General features: G+C 48.4%; 3 protein-coding genes across 3 annotated transcripts; 2 read left to right on the forward strand and 1 right to left on the reverse strand.

Annotated features, from left to right (window-relative positions):
* Positions 1-8,235: 8,235 nt before the first annotated feature.
* N7473_006041 (uncharacterized protein) lies at positions 8,236-8,748 on the forward strand (the record flags this gene model as incomplete). Its single annotated transcript, XM_057151981.1, has 1 exon — positions 8,236-8,748. One exon carries the CDS (start codon positions 8,236-8,238, stop codon positions 8,746-8,748), a length of 513 nt encoding a protein of 170 aa, XP_057009786.1.
* A 3,178-nt stretch (positions 8,749-11,926) lies between these two features.
* On the reverse strand, positions 11,927-12,118 carry N7473_006042 (uncharacterized protein; the record flags this gene model as incomplete). The annotated part of the gene is made up of 1 exon (XM_057151982.1): positions 11,927-12,118. One exon carries the CDS (start codon positions 12,116-12,118, stop codon positions 11,927-11,929), a length of 192 nt encoding a protein of 63 aa, XP_057009787.1.
* Positions 12,119-13,947: 1,829 nt separating this feature from the next.
* On the forward strand, positions 13,948-17,438 carry clcA (putative C6 finger domain protein; the record flags this gene model as incomplete). Its single annotated transcript, XM_057151983.1, has 4 exons — positions 13,948-14,523; positions 14,579-14,691; positions 14,764-17,160; positions 17,225-17,438. The coding sequence occupies 4 exons, from the start codon at positions 13,948-13,950 to the stop codon at positions 17,436-17,438; spliced, it is 3,300 nt and encodes a 1,099-aa protein (XP_057009788.1).
* Between the last annotated feature and the right edge of the window lie 1,119 nt (positions 17,439-18,557).

The raw sequence follows: 18,557 nt of genomic DNA on the forward strand, positions 1-18,557 counted from the left end.
ACCTGATCCGAACACTCGAAAAAGAAAATCAAATTCAATATATCCAAGAATAAACACCCTGGCGGACAATCTTATTTGAACTCCTAGGAGTGCTTGTAGCCTTTTCTTCCATCTATGAGTAGATCAGGTTGGAAGAACCATCAGAAAGAGAACACAGACGTACTCAAGTCGAGGGGAAACGATTAAGGATGCAAATGCTAATTCGAAATTCACCTTATTTGCGCTTTCAAGAATCGAAAACAAAGTGAAACAGAAGTTAATAACGGACGCTGCGAAAACGGCTCCGCCTTACTCCATTTTGACACCTTGGTGCCTTCTGGGGTTTCCGGCTTTCCCTCGAAGTACTGTATCCAGTCCGCTAGAATAGACGATAAGTTTGGATGCAGTCGCGATATCTCTGTTTCAGGATGCTAGATCAGATTTTTGTCTAATCTGATTGAGTCTGGTCGGGATTGAATCTTTCTTCTGTATAACCAGTCTTATTGGATTTTTTCACGGATACGCGAAAATAAGATCTAGGTATGTGTGACGCGCTACAATACCTGACCCTTTGTGGTATGTTCTTATTTGTTGTACAACGCATCCATACCTAACTACCTACTATGCCCTCTACAGTCATCTCTCGACGTATACACATACACAGTATTCCGTACAGTACATCCCAAAACAAACCCTGTAATCACAAAACACCTCCAAGACCAGTCCAGAACACAATCATCTCTCTTCAAAAAGTACAATGTACCTAGTACCTTCCCTGTCTCCTCACGACACGTTCCAAGCCCAAGTCTAGTCCCTTCCCCATTCCAGAATCTCAAAATGCAGCACATCATCACCAGCCCCAGCATTCCCGATCTTCCAATAACAGCGTCCGTCTCATCTATGCCTATCCCCCTCCCAGCCCCGCCCCGATCTTGGAATAAGCCCTGTCCAGTGTAATACAGAGTTAGGACTTTAACCAACCAAATCCTCAACTCGAATTTCTATACAACCCCTCCAAAGCTAAAACAAATGGATACAGAACTTAATATCCTGGTCTTAAGTTCTACGAATGGAATGAATCTAGCGGAGGTCCTCGGTCCACGGCGATCGCGGATGATCACGCACCGCTTACGCCGTGATTAGCGCAGCATGATGAGGGTGGCGGGTAAGGGAGATGTTCTAGTGTGGTGTAATCCCCGAAATCGAAGCCTCAAATGTGATGCATCGCACACTAAAGGAAGAATTTTCCCCATGAATGATGGGAGTAAACTAGAAAAGTAGTAACACTCGACAGTAGCGAGTAGAAGAGCGAGTAGTGACTGTGGTGAAGGTGGGGTGGGGCCGCTAGATGGATCATGGCGCTGAGGCCCGCTGTGATTGTGGTTATTTTCCGAGTTGCGCGAGGCCTGTGGATGATAAAGCAGTAGGTACTAAGTACCTAACAGTAATTGGATGGCTGGTTGTCTGCTATGCTATCCAGCTTAGGAGAATGAGCTTCGCTACCAGCATGGACTCGAGACTGAAAGAAAGAAGAGTATTTCCTTGATATTTTTCTATTAAATCCATCACCAACGCACTGGCACTGGCTCGAAGCCAAGACCAAAGTCTCCGTGAGTGACACTGTCCTCCGGCCATGTGGGGCCCGTTCCAGTTCTGCTGGGAATTCTGGGAATTCTGGGAACGGATGCGACTTCTCCCCCCGTAACTTTCCAGCTTACGGGGTTCGCTTATCGAGACCGGCGGTCTGGTCTGGGTTGGTGATAATTTGAGATATGTCCTATATTAATTTTATTATGACACTATAATACTACTTTGTACCCGAGGGTCTTGTCGGAACAGGTGTATGCTGCAGTGGGCTGCAGTAGAGGGACGGGTTTGTGTAACTGGAACTATAGTAGTCAAAACTGAAGATTATTATACAGAAAGGTGCTGCTTTCCATGTAAATTATGAGCGCATGTATGATCAGTTGAAAGGAGTCCTCTTCGAGAGAGAAAGTATTGAAGAGTTGGTCTCGAGACCTGAGGATTTTGTACTTTCCGTGAAACTCTCGAGATTCGAGTCTTCATTCACGAATTACCCACAGATTAATGCGAACCGGTAGAAATAGCAATCTGTTACTTCATTCTTCAACAATAATCATGATAACTAGAATATAAAACCTCATCATGAGGCAGCGACTCTTCCCTGTAGTCCGCAATATCAAACCAAGCCATCGGACACAATAGAAAATAATAAATGCATACTCTATTAGATCCCCGATTACGAATTCCCTCTTCAATTATTTTTTCTGTACTATACCCACCCAAAATAGTCACATGTTTGTTAAATAGTCGAGTGCAATCAACCGAGCCTCAGCCATATCATGGCTCTGCTAATACCCGGGCGCTGCGTGGCTATCACACCACACGAATAGTTCGGGTGAAATGCTGTCTCCATTGACCGAGGACGCAGCAAACACGCTTAAATCAGAACCAAAAAGACTTATGTGAAGAGCCGAGAAGTGAGTACTGTAACCGATTCCGAGTTGCTGGATTTCAGATTAACGTCTTACCCTGATGATCGGGACTATGTGCATTTCAATATTAGTGCGGGTGTTCTTGCCCTCGTTCATAGGTATTTCTGCAATAGCTTATAGGTTTATGTACTGTACTGTAGTATAATTTTTTTTTCTTACGTGCATTTACAACATCGTGCCTCTGAGGATGCACGATTCACTTTGTCAAGACGACCGGGCCCGCCATGTGGCGTTACATCTCACACATACGCAAGCCAACTAGATTTATACTAGAAGTTGCATTTTCGGAGCACACCGTATAGAGTATAGTTATAGTACTATACTACTCTGCCCTGTTCCTTTCTGTCGGGAACCTCGGGGACCAAAGCCGTCAAAGGAGGAATAGTTCGTACTTTTTTCCTGTGGATCGTCTATCCACCTAAATACACTTGTATGTATAGCTATCACCATCTTTCTCCGTCCGTCGTCCTCCGTGGTTATTCCCAAAACCTTCTGTCAGAATTAGGGTTCAAAAAGGTGAAGGTCTGAGCTGGAGGCTTGTGCAATTCCGAAATTCAAATACATACGTAGGCGATCTCCCCCTCCTTCTCTTTTCCCGAAATGGCCGGACGCAGTATTGCCGAGGTGTGTTTTGACTGGGATTTTCTGCAGCGCGCTCTTTGCATGTAGGAACCGTTCGGCCATGAAATGTTGCCTGCATGTGTGTGAATTGTCTGCATGAAAGCAGGTTATTTTCGAGAGGCAGCGTAAGTACAGTATTTCCGAGGGCGCGGTTTGAGTTTCGCTGTGTGGTCCACTTCGGCAAAGCGCTGGTGATCGGTGTAGGGGTGTGTGTTCGAACAACCCGGACAAAGAACAAAGGTGCGGGCCACGCCGGGTGGAAAGTGTCTCTCGCAGGTAATTTGACTCGGCAGCTGGCTAAGTAGATACTCTGTACATACCGGAATAGATATGTCCATGACGAAAACGAAACCACATCTCCCTCTACGATGATAGGCAGGTCATCAATACTGTCTTAACCTGTGCTAATCAAGCGCTTACCAAAACAACCAACCCACACCACCTTGCTTTTGCGAACTACTTTTACGGTTCCGATCTCCCCTGCACGCATCTTACTTGGGAAATCTAACGCCGGATACACTGAGAGTTGGTATCTGCAAGATCCCCGATCCAGTTCCTCATCCAACCCTGACCCAGCCGGATTTTCCTTGCATGACTTAGAAGGAGCGGGTGATGGTGGTGGACAGACCAGGAGTTCCTGCAAGTTGGCCGATTCAGAGGCGCTATATAAGGTACATGAACAATCTTGTATATTCTCTGCGTATACTGATCTACACGCTCTTGCCGCGGGATTCTGCATTGAATTCTACCTTCCTCTTTTGGTTATGTCTTGACAACCGGTTGTTCATATCATGTCGTGTTATTATTCATTTTTGAGTCAGGTTCATGGTCACTGAGTAACCTAGTGATTTATTGTGTGCGGAATTATGAGTTTCTGTCACTATCGTAGCTAATTGTGAATGCTGCTCGTTCGAATTGATTTTGAAGCCAAGTAATGCTGTGTTCTGTAAATAGCATGTCCTTGAAAGCACTACTTAATTTATTTGTAGCTGAACTCTAGCACATACGACCATAGGGTGTGGAGAACAGGGCTTCCCGTCCGCTCAGCCGTACTTAAGCCACACGCCGGCCAGTTAGTAGTATGGTGGGTGACCACATGCGAATCCTGGCTGTTGTATGTTTTTTTTTTTTGCTCAATGTTCTTCTTGGTCGATATTTTCTTTCTCCAGCTTCTATTTAAGTACTTTTTGTCTATATCAGAGGAGGTTTCTACTTCCATGTTTGTAGGAATGGTATTTCACAGGATCTGCTCGGCTGTGGGTTCAAGATATATATTTGAAGCATCACGGGACCCAACATGACAAAGTTCTACATTTCTATACCGTAAATATAGAGTTACCTTGAACGCAAATGCCACCTGGCTTGGTTAATCGCACTCAATGATAGAATTATTCCCATAAAGCATGCTCCATAATTGACCTCTTTCACCAGATGGTCTCGTGCTATCAGAAGAAACACCGTCAAAATTGCCCGATAGACCAAGGATGAGCTATGCAACCTAAAACCCACCCAAATGAGATCACCAAGAACCCTTCAAAAGCCCTCTTTTGATTCGCAGAGAACGACACAGAAAAGTGAGGCAACTTCGCACAGTCCCCTACAAAAGTACAATTTTTACCAATGGCGCCGAACCAACCCCGAAGCCGAGGCAATGATGAGCATGAAAAAGTACTACAAGCAAATCTCCCCTGAGTCGATCATCACATCTTTCCAAAATAGTGGAGACAAGGCATTGCAACCCTTGCTCTCGCTAAGGCTGAGATGATAGAAGGTATACTTCAATTAGACTCCTTCCACAACCGCGTGGGAAGGTCAAATCCACGTGGATCCATGGGAACAGGATCCGCCTTACCCGGGGTAGAAAGCGAAAGGAATCAACCGGTTCCCATGTTTAATTAAACATTCTAATCCACGACGGTTGTGATAATGTGATGGACGAACGGCTTTGTAAGGTCAGAAATGGAGGTTGGGGGAGGGGGACCGTGTGCAGGTATCGTCGGCCAGGCGACATGACATGTCAGTTTCAGCGCGTCACGACCATTGTCAAAAGTACCCCAGCGCGGGGCGACCGTAGCCAAACAGCGCGCGAGAGGACCTGCGCTGTACGACGTTTATACATCACAATTTTACCGGAGGGCGGGGGGTTGAAAGTGGATTTCCACACTGGTCTGTATTAACATAGGACAGTTAGCGATGGTGGTTAGGGGGTATGAAGTGTCGAGACGGTGATGAGAAACAAGCAAAATCAAAGGGCCTGATCGTGCTATAGCTTGCGCTGAGCCTCATGGTGTCCAGTGCTTTGCAGACCCCGAGCCAGAGACTCGGGACCATAGTCCATAGTATATATGCACTTATGTAGTAATGTACTAGCTTCTTGTTGTACAAGCTCCAAAGCTCAGGGCAGCTCAGCACATTCCACCGCTTCCATTGTCTTGGGCCTGGGCCGCCTCCGCTGGCAGCATGGACGGGGTCCGAGTGTAGCTAGTAGTGTTCTGAAGTATGGAGACATAATGAATTTGCGTGCAGGTTGCTTGTTGTACTCTGTATGATCTATACTACTTATAGTATATGGAGTATTTGAGGCTATTGAGGCTGCATGGCGTCGGCGTTGACATGATCGCAATAATGCCCGCCTTTGGAGGTTGGGGAGTCTTCTTCGATGTTAAGACGAGGATCAGCCGTGCACCGCTATTTTCAGCATCCCGCCGTGCAGCCGATCGATTCAGCATGCACGAACCAGGGGTAGCCATCGCTGATACGAAGGCGAGAATTCAAACAGCTGAATCGGACTATTTAGTTGTCTGATCTGTGAGGTAGGAAGAGATCGATCTGCATAGAAGTATACGCGGTGGCTTGAATTAACGATTGTCAAGCTCAGCCAGGACAATGGTATGCTTAAACGGTACTCCGTACTGTATCTACGAAGCTGGAGCTTTGGTCGCGCTTGAATCGCGCCTCTCTCGTTTCTCAACTGATTTGTCACGTTTCTTATAATTCCTTTTGCTGTCCCTCGTAACGAAGAGCATACAGTTCCATAGATCAAACGTTAATGGAGTCAGAGCTCAGCCTGTCCTTTGAATTACCCCAGAGAGGTTACTATTAATTGCTTCTCCAACCGCAGTCTTTACTACTTATGGATTGCCGATCTGTAAGCTATCCGAGCTTACATTCCAGTCACGCGAGAAAGCATGACAAAAATACATGGGGATTGGCCTGTCTCGGGAATTTCCCCAGACACAAGTCCCTGGACAAGGATCTTCGCGACCGATACAACCACTGGACACTGGTATGATTCGACCTCGTGATGTTCCCTAACTAGAGCTGAAACATGGAGGCGGAGAAGGTTCTTGACCTAGGCAGATCATGTACAGTATGTAACTACGAAAGTATAGCTACGAGCGAGTATAACCGTACATATCCAGAGGCTAACACACCTAACAAAGACCAGCTCGAGCATTCCAGTCCTCCCGCCAGTCGACAGGACACAGCTCGGAGTACCGAGTACATTCAGAGCAATGTGAAATGAAAGAATTGATTTGTCAGAGACAAGCGAGCAGCCCTGACTCAAGCGCCACTGCCGCAGTATTCTCTCCAGAGCATTACTGGCATTTGTCTTGGTTGGACGCGAGGAATATGAAACTTTGTATCGGCCGCGTGTACAAATCTCCCTACAGAGAAGCCGTCCTACAGTGGCTTACTGTACGGCGCACTCTTTTGCGATATGATATGATTTCTTATGGAGAGTGCATAACTCCGTGGACCGGGTAGAAGGGCGACGTGTATGTATGTACTGAAGATCATCTGCATATTCTCTCCACATCTGCTCTTTTCTCCACTTCTACATGACTGTACCAGTACCTCAAGCCGTCGGAGCTGAGTATATTTGCAGTATGTACTCCGTACACATTCAGCTCACCGGCTAGCACTCGCTATGGACTATTATCGAGTCTCCCCACCAGCGAGTCGCGTGGACACTATACATACCTGCATCTCACTTGAACACCAACCCCCACATCGCCATGAGTGAGGCGACGACAGGACAAATATGCTATTCCATATGCACAAAACAACCGTGGCTGAAGCTATATCTCCAATATGCACAACAAAGAGCCCCCACGTCAACAAACTCGACGCGCCAAGCGGCATGTCCGACTGCCCACAAGATTTACGAGGACTTATTCTCCGCGTATCTGCCTAGATATCTCGATCCGATATGACAGATGATGGGCTCTTGGAAGTTTGACCTAACCATCGAATCATATCATAATAGGACCTACCTTGTCCCTACCTTGCAGAACAGACACTACCAGCACACCCCCAGCGTTACAGCCTCATCATACCAGCTGAATTAGACTGGAGATACCCCAGAACCTCTGGAATTTCCGGGGATACTCTAGGTGGGGTGTCTGCTGGGGCATCCCTTGCGTGAAGCCTTTAGACAACACCGAGAAACTCTATCGCTGCTACCTGTAGACAAGGCCCTTGTCGTGCATGGACGTGCAGGCTACAGTACGGAGTACTGTAATGTGTGGATGGGGCGAGTAGATAGACCTTTGAACGCGTAGCCCTGCACTACATACAATGTCATTGTGTTGTGAGTTTTGGGCGTTGTTGTGGCTATGCAAGATTGACTTTGGATGTGCACTGTGAAGATGATCGGCTAGGCGAGGATTGCGCTGGCTACTATGCGCCCTGCACTGTATGTATATCATCGTCTAGATTGTGTGGTGGATGAACTATGGAATAATCTGTGTGGACTAGTTGATTTACTGATAGGACAGATCATTCTTTTGAGGCTGTCTGCTGCTCATTAGAGTGGGGGGGTATTTTATCGGAAAGAGAATTGGTGGGACTTGAAGTACTAGGGATTTGATGGTGAAGGTGGACCTCACTATTGTAGACACAGGCTTTCTAGTTCTATCAAGTATAGAGAACAGTGAAAATAAAACCATGAAGGAAAACAGTTCCTAAATACCAATCATCCCGTGGCTATAGCTTAAGTTGTGAATATGATTCTTTAAATTACAGTATTTTACGTTTCATCATGTACCATTATATTGTACTCTGTACGGATTACATATGTATGTATTGACCTACCTTCCCACACCACCTTTAAACGATGGAAGGGGACTTCTCCAACCGGTTCCTGGCCACATTTCCAACCCGCCCAATCTCCCAAAACCCACTCGTGCAAAGCAAGAAAGCCCCAAGCTCCTGGGAAATATTTTCTCTTCCATGCCCAACGCTGATAGATTGCATCGGGCAAGATGCGCCCAACCGGACCCAGGAGACAGGATCGTGGAAACGGCGGATCGGCGGCGGGAAAGTTAGACTGGACTGGGTTTCGGGACTGGAGGAGGGGGAATATGGAGGGGCGGATTGGTGTCTCATACTAGCTGATGAGATGTCCTATTTTCAGGTGCTGCTTCAAGAGACATGGATTCTTCGCAAGAAGGAGGCTCAGTACAGTAGTTTTGTAAAGTGGCGAAAGCGCCCAGCCCTGTCTGGGCAAGAAGATGCCGGCCGCACCGCAGCGCGGCGCGCAGAAGACAGGAATAAGAGGAATAGGAACAGGAATAGACATAGCCCGGTCGGTTCGGGTGGAAAGTCTATTACCATCTGTTTTGTCTAATCATGTCTACTTCTTGTATTTTCCTAGTTGTCATGTTGTCGGGGAGTTTTCCTTAAGGAAATATGCAATACTAATCGGAGAAATGGCAGGATTCAAGCCAACGTCTTGCCCAGACGGAGTCGGGTCTCAAATTCCCAAACTATTGAATTTCGCACAACGGGAACACTTTGGATCTATTGGACGTCGATAGGCCGGATACTGTAACCAGCCGCGTGTTGTCGATGGGCCTCAATCTCATCGACTCCACCTGCGCGCCACTTCGTTTCGATCCTTTCTCCCTTCCTCCCTACCGCTTCAGCTGGTGTCTGGCAGGTGACGGGAGCTATGCTGCAATGACTGGATGTGGCGAAGTGTATGTGCATATTGCAGTTTCTATACATCATATAGGTTTCGATGGACCGTTTGGAAAAGGGATTGGATAATAGGGGTTGAATGGGATAGATTGTTGCCTACGACGGGACCAACAGGAATTGACATGACATCCTAGATAATGATATTCCGTCGACGGGCGGCCCGCATCGACGACTCAACGGTCAGAAGAAGCAAAAACTCAAACCAGCGATATCGGGATTTCTTTCGTTTTGTGGCCGTGCAACTCGCTAAACGTAACTGTGCCGAGGGGCGGAGAGCGGGAAGATTAATTTTAAGTACACAAAACTGTAGTTATATTCTTTTCAACGGGGTGTACTAAAACCGGGTTCGTATACAAACTACATACCTTTCTATTGAAGATATTGTGTACTGTACGGATAACTCTATACTCCGTACATAGAGACGGGTGATTATGCGCCGAGGCATCCATACCGTGCTGCACATTTCGTGCACGTACCGGAGCATCCTTCTCCGCCGGACAGATAATAAAAACACCCACTGAACTGAGTTCAGTGTTTACTGTCTTCTGGCGGTGTGCGGGAGATATCCTTGTGAAAGGGGGCGTTCACGAATATGGGATCACCGGGTCCCCAGTTCTGATATCATGCCGGGTTTCACATACGCCAATGGCGGTGGTGATCCTGGTGGGAACCCTGCCAGGATGATGAAGTCATTTTTTCTTCCAGAATGGTTGGCTGGACGGGAACTAAATTATTGTAACGACCAATTACGATTGCTGAAAATGGGGACTGGATGAAGGCTAACTTACAGTCTCTATATTATTATTTAACGATGAGCTTCATACTCCAGTACATACCGTATTTAGGCTGTTTCCTTTAGATAGTAGTCTCGAATTCTTGATTGGGGTTCTAGTTTGACATATGGTAATATCTTAGGGATTCTGTTCAATACAGTATGTATGTACTGACCAGTTAACCAGCTAATCGCTCGACCGTTTTCCAACTATGTATTCATATTGCAAAGTCGAGATATACAACCGCACCAGCCCAGATCACAATGCTAATTTTTGGTCGTGAACAAGTCTAAAAAGACCCCCTGGCCCGATTTGAGCTTGGTTGGTTTCTTCATCTCTTTTGATGTTGTTCTGTTTGTTGTTGTTTATCGAATTTGGTACAGTTCTGGGGATTCCCGCCGTGTCTCCCATGGATGAAATAGCGGCTGTCGCTGGCTCTTCCCGTGGATGGGTTGTATGTAATTTTGTGAAATACCCACTAATACATACCGGGCTGGGATTGATTCAAGTCTACGGAGTATGCTTCGCTCCTTCGCGGAATATCGTCTCTAAATACTCCGTCCTCCGTACTCCGTACTCCGTACTCACGTCTGTAACTGACACTCCGAAGGCTCCGAAAGACCAACCAACTAGTGTGCTCTGTCGCTCTGTCAGTCAGTTACCTAAATATCCAATTTCTATCCCTTTTCCCCCCCCTTCCGTCCAAGCCACCAGCTCATGCTGTCCAAAACACTGGGTCAACCGGAGTTGATCTACCAGCAACGCTACCATTCTCCTGGGGCAGTCAACTTAACTTGCCACCGTCACTCTCTAACCCCCGTTATCCCCTCTTGACTTCCCTCCTGATAGAATTCGGTGTGTTTTTCTTTTCTTTTTCGAGAAGCCCGCCGATCTGGAGGTTGTATCCACCCAGCAACTTCCCAGGCGAACCAGCACCCAGCCAATCGTGTTTTGTAACTTTGCTTTGCAGTCGCGACATTGTTTCATTGCGCGCGCCCCTTGCAAGCGATGCGCGCAATGAAACAGAACTTCCTCCTAACCTGGAGTAACTACGGAGTACATAAAGACAGAGGAGTTGATTTGATTGACTAACACTAACTTGACTCGTCTATGCCGAGGGCGTCAGCCAGCCAGCCAGCCCGAACACTGAACAGGACTGTAAACTTTGTGCGTTGATCGAGATCGGGATTGTCTCCGGCGCCATTGGACAATCATATTACGTTTGTTCACTATTGAGGAGTTAAGATTTCCCGAGAAATGGGTCCTTGGGATTGGGATCCCTGTTTATTGTGTGAGTCGTCATCGGTGGATTGCGCCTTAGGGGGTCTTTTTTTGGATACTGGGGATATTGAAGGCGTCTTGATTATCATATCTTATACAGATATGTATACGCTTAAATGAGTATGTGTATGAGAGTGCAATTGGATAGTGATAGTTATTGGCATTCTCTTGAGTCTTGAGCTTGAGCGGTGTTCCCCCCTCTACACCGTCACTGTCACCCAGCCCCCCTCCCCCCGTTTTCCCCACTTGGGTGAGATCCTCCAGGACAACTTCCCAACTTTACCTGAGCGGTGTTCCAGCATGGTGGTTACGCTTCGATGATCATGGTTGTGATCCACGCGTGGACGTATTTTCATGATTGATCTACGGAAACTAGAGATGAATGGAATGGAATATGGGACTACATAGGTACTGTATTAAATAGTATTTGTATTCATGGCATGGGTACCATGTACTGTAAATAGGAATTTGTTGTAGGCGGGAATCTAAGGGTACTTGCCGTCCTGGCAAATAACGTTTATCGGGTGTATTTATTTGGTACCAGATATATGTTAGGAGTTAAGTAATCGTCATAGAAATCAATTAGAAAACTATACACTGACACCTACCTTCTGCTCTCTCTATGAGTCCATCCTTGTTGAACCTGCCTATCTGAATTTCTGTAGCCGCGGACCCACCGGTTTTCTCTGTCCTGACTCGAAGGCAAAAAAGAAACGGGAGTAAAGCAGACCTGTCAACTCTAGAAAGTACGACTTTCTCGGCCGGGGCGGTTCAAGGCGTCTGGTTGAGTTTTGGAGAATGAATGGTCTGCGTTTGACTTCCCTGGTCGCGTTGCTTGTTGACTGCGATCGAACTTCGATCTGGGTTGGAATTGGAAGTGGTGTACTTATACTTGTACTTGGACATGGACATGGATACTTGGGGTGTCGGTCTATAGGTGGGTAGGTCGGAAATAGTAGCCATGTTGAATTGTATTTGGGAAGTGTTGTTGTTATTCCGGTTAAAAGCTCCTCTGTACGTTGTATTGTTCGCTCTTTACTATTTGTCTTCTTGTTCTCATCTTTGACATTGTTTTAGAAATTAAGTACATAAAGACTCGGTGACTCCCGCGATCGAGATCCCATGCAATCTAGGGAGGGGCAAACAGCTCACACGCTTGTCATGGGCTTGAGAGGGGGAGGGAACTGTCGATCCCTGACCGGTTGGATATTTGGCGATTTAAATTTCTGTGAATTCTGACTGGATCCAATGCGATTATTAACTATCTCCCCTCCCTTTCTTGACTAAGTTCCCTTCACTGGTGTTAAGCCCTGTCTGATTTTATTTTGCTTTATTTTAATAATTATTTGGATTAAAATATTATTATTTCCTATCCCCCACCCCCCTCTGAATGATGATGTTGGGCTTGAGTTGACCCTTCTTCTTTCCCTTCGCGTTTTGATCCTCTCGTTCCCAGTTATATTCCCATCCCCCCATCACCCTCCTCGCTTCCTTTCCTCTTCTCTCCCTTCTTCCCCGACCCAACCTGCTGGAACCTACAAAAAAACCACCACCACCACACTACTGTGAACATTAACAGCGTAACTCTCCGTCTCCCACCCCCTTCGATTATCCGGACCCGACACTCTGGCTTAGGTTCCTCCCACCCCCCCCAAGCCTGAGTGTTTCCCCATTCCCCCCGTCCGCCCGAACTCCACCGCGTCACGGGGTGCCAAAGTACTCCGTACTACGACTACTACTACGGTTACTACTACGGTATTGGACTTGATCACCTGTTTCTAGCTCGTACCTTATACTTTTCTACTCAAGGCTGTGATCATTCTTGTGCTGGGCTGTTTATACGGTGAGTGGATCTTTAATAATTGATTATGATCCGAGTCCTGTTCATTGTCCACTCTTCTCCAGCCTATTACCATACCGTACTTTTCGTATTCGGTATAATACCCAATACCCAATACCCAACCATACCTTGCTTATACCCAGCTATACCCAGTCATACCCACTGTACCTGTACCTGGTACTACCACTTCCCTCTCTCTTTCCACCTCTTCCCCCTCCTTCCCTGCCCAACCGACTCCTCCAAAAAAACTGCCCGCAGCCCGCAATTACTGCGATCTATCTGATACGGTGGAGTCCCCCTTCCCTCACCATCGTCTTGGATTCCCCATCCTCTTCCTTCTGCCTTCTCTGATCACTCCCCCCTCCGGCCTTGTGTATGATCCGATTCCGATATTATCCCTCCCCCCGTCCGATCCTGGCCTGGTAATCTGATGCTTTCTTTGTTCTAGTAGCTCCACTCGGCTTGAAAGAAAACCCGCGAGCTTGCCAACACCCATTTTTGCGACGCAGCACCCACTTGGGCTTGAATTCGCCGAGCTTCGCTGCCTGCAGTACACAAATTCCTTCATTATAAACCCCCGCTGGCTTGCACCGCGCGACGTTGCACGCGGCCTTTTGCATTCCTTTTCCCCAGAGCTTCCCCCCCAGCGCGCGCCAAAACGTCATCGAGGAAGCTCCCTCGGACCAGGTCGATCCCTTCCAACCAACGCGCAACACCTCTGCTTTCTCTCCCATTCTCTCCGTGTTGCGCCTCGCCATGATCTTCTAAGCAGCTATTCTAGCATTTAGCCATCTTGCTTTCATCCGGTACATCCCCCTCTCGAACTCGCCAAAACAAATGGAGCTGCCGGAAAAATAAAAACAAAAGGAATGCGCCTGACTCGTGTCCCCACAGATCTCCCTTGATACTCATCCCCCCTCTTCCCTGCGGATCCAGGTCTTGACTGCCACCCATGAATCGTGGACCTCCAGATGGGCCTCATGCGCCGCCCGCGCATGCAGTCTATGAAAATCCCTGGCCTCGGCCGCCATACCCACCATCCTTCGACAGCCATCCGGGCCACCCTAGCCATGCGCCAGACCGACGGCCCTCGAGTACCCAGGCGCCGATGCACGGACAAGGATACCACCCCGTTCCTTTGAACCGAGAGCTTCCTCAGCTCCCACCTGATGGACCATATGGCCGCCCCAACAGCTTGCCCGGCCCCGCGCATCCTCCTTCACACCCTCCCCCTCACCCACAAGATCCGACCCCTCCTCCGCACGCTGGTTATCGACCACCCATGAATGGCGGCCCCCACGACTCATCGCCGAATTCTGCACCCCCGGAGTACCGATCGCGCATGAGCTTTCAATCCGAGACATCTGCGCCGGGCGAGGTAACCCCGACATCTGGCCCGCTTCCCCCATCCTCGTTTATGGCTCCCGGACCGCCAGTACCCCCAGGGACGCCGGGCCCGTATGATCCGAGCTATTACTCAAATCCGGCGTATGGAGCTCGTCAGCGGAAGGCAGCTCGTGCGCAGCAAGTAAGTGTTGAATACATGATGTTTATTGGGGACGGCGTTAATTACTACTATGTAGGCTTGCGATCAATGTCGAGCGAGAAAGGCAAAGTGTGACGAGGGACGACCGGCGTGTAGTCATTGCAAGGAGAACAACTTGATGTGTGTTTATAAAGAGGTCCCACCTCATAAGTGCGTATAGCCCTCTGCCTCTAAAACCCGAAAGGGACATACAGGAAACTGGGATATTAATGTTCCAAACAGACAGGAGAAGAGTGCGCAGTTGGTTCTGGATAAAATGATGGAGTTTGAGGACAAGACGATCGAGAGATTCGATGGTCTCACCAAGCTCTGGAAAACACAGGAACCCATTTACAAAGAGCAGGTTGCTATTCGCCAAGAGCTGGCTCTTCAGCGCCAAATGATGACGGAATTTATTGCATCAGTCGGGGGCCCCAATCCAGCACGACTGGCTCCTTCTCAACCTCTTGCAGCTCTCCCACCCCCTCTGATCCCTACGGCTCCGATCGTCGGCCCACCACAAGAACCGTTGATGAAGATAGAGCCTGCAACAACGGAAGCGCTCGAAGATCCGCAGGCTTCGACTTCGTTTTATTCACAAACCAGCCTCGACGCATCGGGACAACCGCCTCCCAGTTTCGAGGACAGTGCAAAGAATGATAATGAAGGCGAACTGTCTATTCCAGTGGAGCATACGACAGCAGCACACAAACTTCTCATGTGGCCTTCCATCAAGAGGTTGCTTAACGCGGAATATGACGAGGATTATGTGATGCGCCTGGAGGAGCAGCGGGGTCTCATCAGTGTTTATGGACAGGGCGAGATCTCTTACACTGCCGATGATACGTTACTACCCACGCCGCCCTTGCCAAACGATGACGGTGGCTACAGTGAAAAGCTTTCGAATCCGGATGGAACGTCGAAAATCCTCAGCGCTACCTCGTCCACAGATGCAGACGCAGAAATCGACCGATTTGGACTGCTCAAGCTAGATGGAAAGACGGCTCATCGGTACTTCCAGAGCTATCTGAACCGTATGCACAAGTTACACCCTTTCCTTTGGCAGCAGGAGCTTGAGATGAAGGTCGATGCTTTTATCCGGTGCTACTGCCCACGAACTTCGTCACCATCGTCAGAGCCAAGCACCCTCTGTCGGGACAAAAAGCGTAAACGTACCGACGAGGATCTTGAAGGAGTTCGAGGCACGTCTGCGGATCCAGTCTCGACACCCAGGCCTCGGGTGGGACGAAATATCGACAACGCTATCGTCCTTCTAATCTTTGCCCTGGGTGCCATTTGCGAGCACAAGTCTCCCCTCCCTGGCCCGATCATGGACCAGAAGGTTGAGGACTACCGGGATCAGTATATTCCTTCCCCTCTTGGACCTATACCCCTTCAACCACCATTGCAACCTGTAAACGGTGCCGCCCATGCTGCAAATGGTGTCCTCTCGCCTCCCAACTCTGAATCCATCTTGCCTCACAATTCTGACTATGCGCCACACTTCCAACACACCCAGAATTACTCTTCCGAACCAGACCCTAAACAAAACCTTTCTAGGCGAACAATCTCCGCCACTACTGATGAGTACGGTCATGTCAAGAATCTCCAAGTTATTCCTGGTCTCGCACTGTACGGCTATGCGACGACAATCCTCGGCCTGCTCCAAGGAGGCGTGGAACTGCAGCATGTTCAAGCTGGACTGCTTGCCGGTCTGTATGCTGGTCAACTAGCGCATCCCTTCCAAAGTCACGGCTGGATTTGCCAGGCCGCCCGAGCATGCCAGGTTCTCGTCCGGCAGAAACGATACGAACGACTCCCGGAAGGCCGCACTCAAGATCTGTTCAACTTCGCATACTGGACATGTCTGCAGCTGGAAAGTGATCTCCTCGCCGAGCTCGACATTCCCGCAAGTGGTATTTCCCGCTCCGAAGGCCGGATCAACCTACCCAAGGGCCGCTTTACCATTGACATTCCAGACGACCTTGAAGCGCACAGCACACGGATGATGCTTTTCTACTCAGCTCAGATCCATCTCCGCAAGGTCCTCAACCGCGTCCATACCGACCTGTACAAAGTCGACAAGCAAGGTGAAACAGGCCGCTGGTCTTCTAGCGTGCAAGAAACGCTAAGTATGAACTTGGAGCTCTGGCGCTCTAGCCTCCCGGCCACCATGAACTGGAAAGATAACGACCAGCCCGCTTCTGACATCAACGCCGCTCGTATGCGTGCCAAGTACTATGGTGCCCGCTATATCATTCACCGACCCCTGCTCTACCACGCTCTTCATTACGGCCAGACTGGTGCCCGGATTGGCGCCCTGTCAAAGTCCTCCGCTGTCGACTCGCCAACCGGATCAGCCTCTAATTCGCAAACCCAACAGATGTCACCTTCCATGACGCATGCATCTGGTCGTACTAGCAGCGCACATATGCAACGGATGTTAAGCGATGCTGGCTCGGCGCCTGCTAGCTCATTCCCGAACAGCTGGATCCCACCGACGATTAACTTGCGTGAACTGCAGCCCAAACTGCGACGTGCGTGCAAAGTCTGCGTTGAGTCTGCTATCTTGAGTACCGAGGCGTTTGACCGTGTTGAGGACCGGCTCATCGTGACGAATATCTTCGGCACGGCCCATGCGTGAGTTTTCTCTGGTCCCCATATCTGCGAATATCCTGACTGACCTTTTTTTGTTCTTTTATAGTCAATTCGGTAACATGCTCGTCCTCGCTGCGACATACAACTCCTGTCTCTCCGAGCTCGTCGAGCGCCCCGTCCTCCAGCGCCTTCTCAAGCGCACCATTCGCTTCCTCCTTCGCAGCCAGAATATCTCGCCTACACTGCGTGCTGACGCTCGTATCCTCACTGAGATTTACACTAAGATCTTCCACCGCGCACCTGACCTCAGCGAGCATTGAATGGCGTAGCGTATCTGTTCCTGGTGTTATCCTTCTTTTTCACTGCATGACCCCGTTCCCCCACCCGGGGTCTCTAGGAGTCTTTCATTTTTTTTTCTTTTGGTTTTAATTTTCATCAGCCTTGGGTCGGCTTGGGTTGAATCTGGATTTGACTTTTGACTGCGATGAGTTTTTGGATTGGAGCTGGGATGTTGAAAAAGTTCCAATCCCTTTCCCTTTGGTTGGTGTTTGTATGGCGTGGCGTGGTTAGCACTTCGTCCTTTGTTCATTTGCCTCATCATGGCCGACGCCCGGGCCCCGTTTCGTCATTCCATGCCTTTTATTTTTGTCTCGTGGCATGGCATATACGGACATTTTTTATTTTTTTTCTTCTTTCTTTTCGATTTCCTTTTTTGGCTTTTTGGTTCTTTGGTCATTCTGATTCTTGCATGGGTGGTTTGAACGGCCTATCATATATCCCCCTTATACCTTATACCTCATCTCATACCTCATACCTCATCTTATACCTTTGTCATATCATATCATGAATATATGTCATGTGTCTTGTCTTACCTGTCTGGTCGTTTACTGTTCGACCGAATGGGGAGGAGATTCATTGTGCGGGTTGAATTGCATTGTTTCTGCTGGTTGTTTGATTCGTTAGCAGAGTCGGTGGATTGATAACCATCGAGTTGGGCTTGGGGGTGATTCCTGTCGTTGTGAATTGAGTGGGCGCATTTCGACATTTCATTGAATGGCGATCGTGATTTTGATTGCACACTCTCGAGTTATATTCCAATGACAAGACAAGCATCTCTGCATCGCAGATCGCCGACAGTATGATCAGCTCATCCATCGACTTCCTGCTTCCCACTTTTGCCCTTTAAAAAGACTGCTAGTCATTACCTCCTGCATACGGACTACTACTCGAACCCGTTAAAACCATATGACATCATGATCCCATAATACACCTTTTTCATCCTCTTACATCGTTGAAAAGGCTATCAGAGAATTAGAATCTATCAAATATAAAGCTCGTAGAAGAACCTTTCTAGTAAGGAAAAAAATCTTACCGAAAAAATCCCCAAAAGATATCCTTTCCCCGCCTAGCGATCGATGTGCCCGGCGGTCCGTGTCGCT

Source organism: Penicillium subrubescens, assembly GCF_028828155.1.
Source record: "Penicillium subrubescens strain IBT 31985 chromosome Unknown utg000004l_segment0_segment0, whole genome shotgun sequence".
Classification (NCBI taxonomy): domain Eukaryota; kingdom Fungi; phylum Ascomycota; class Eurotiomycetes; order Eurotiales; family Aspergillaceae; genus Penicillium; species Penicillium subrubescens.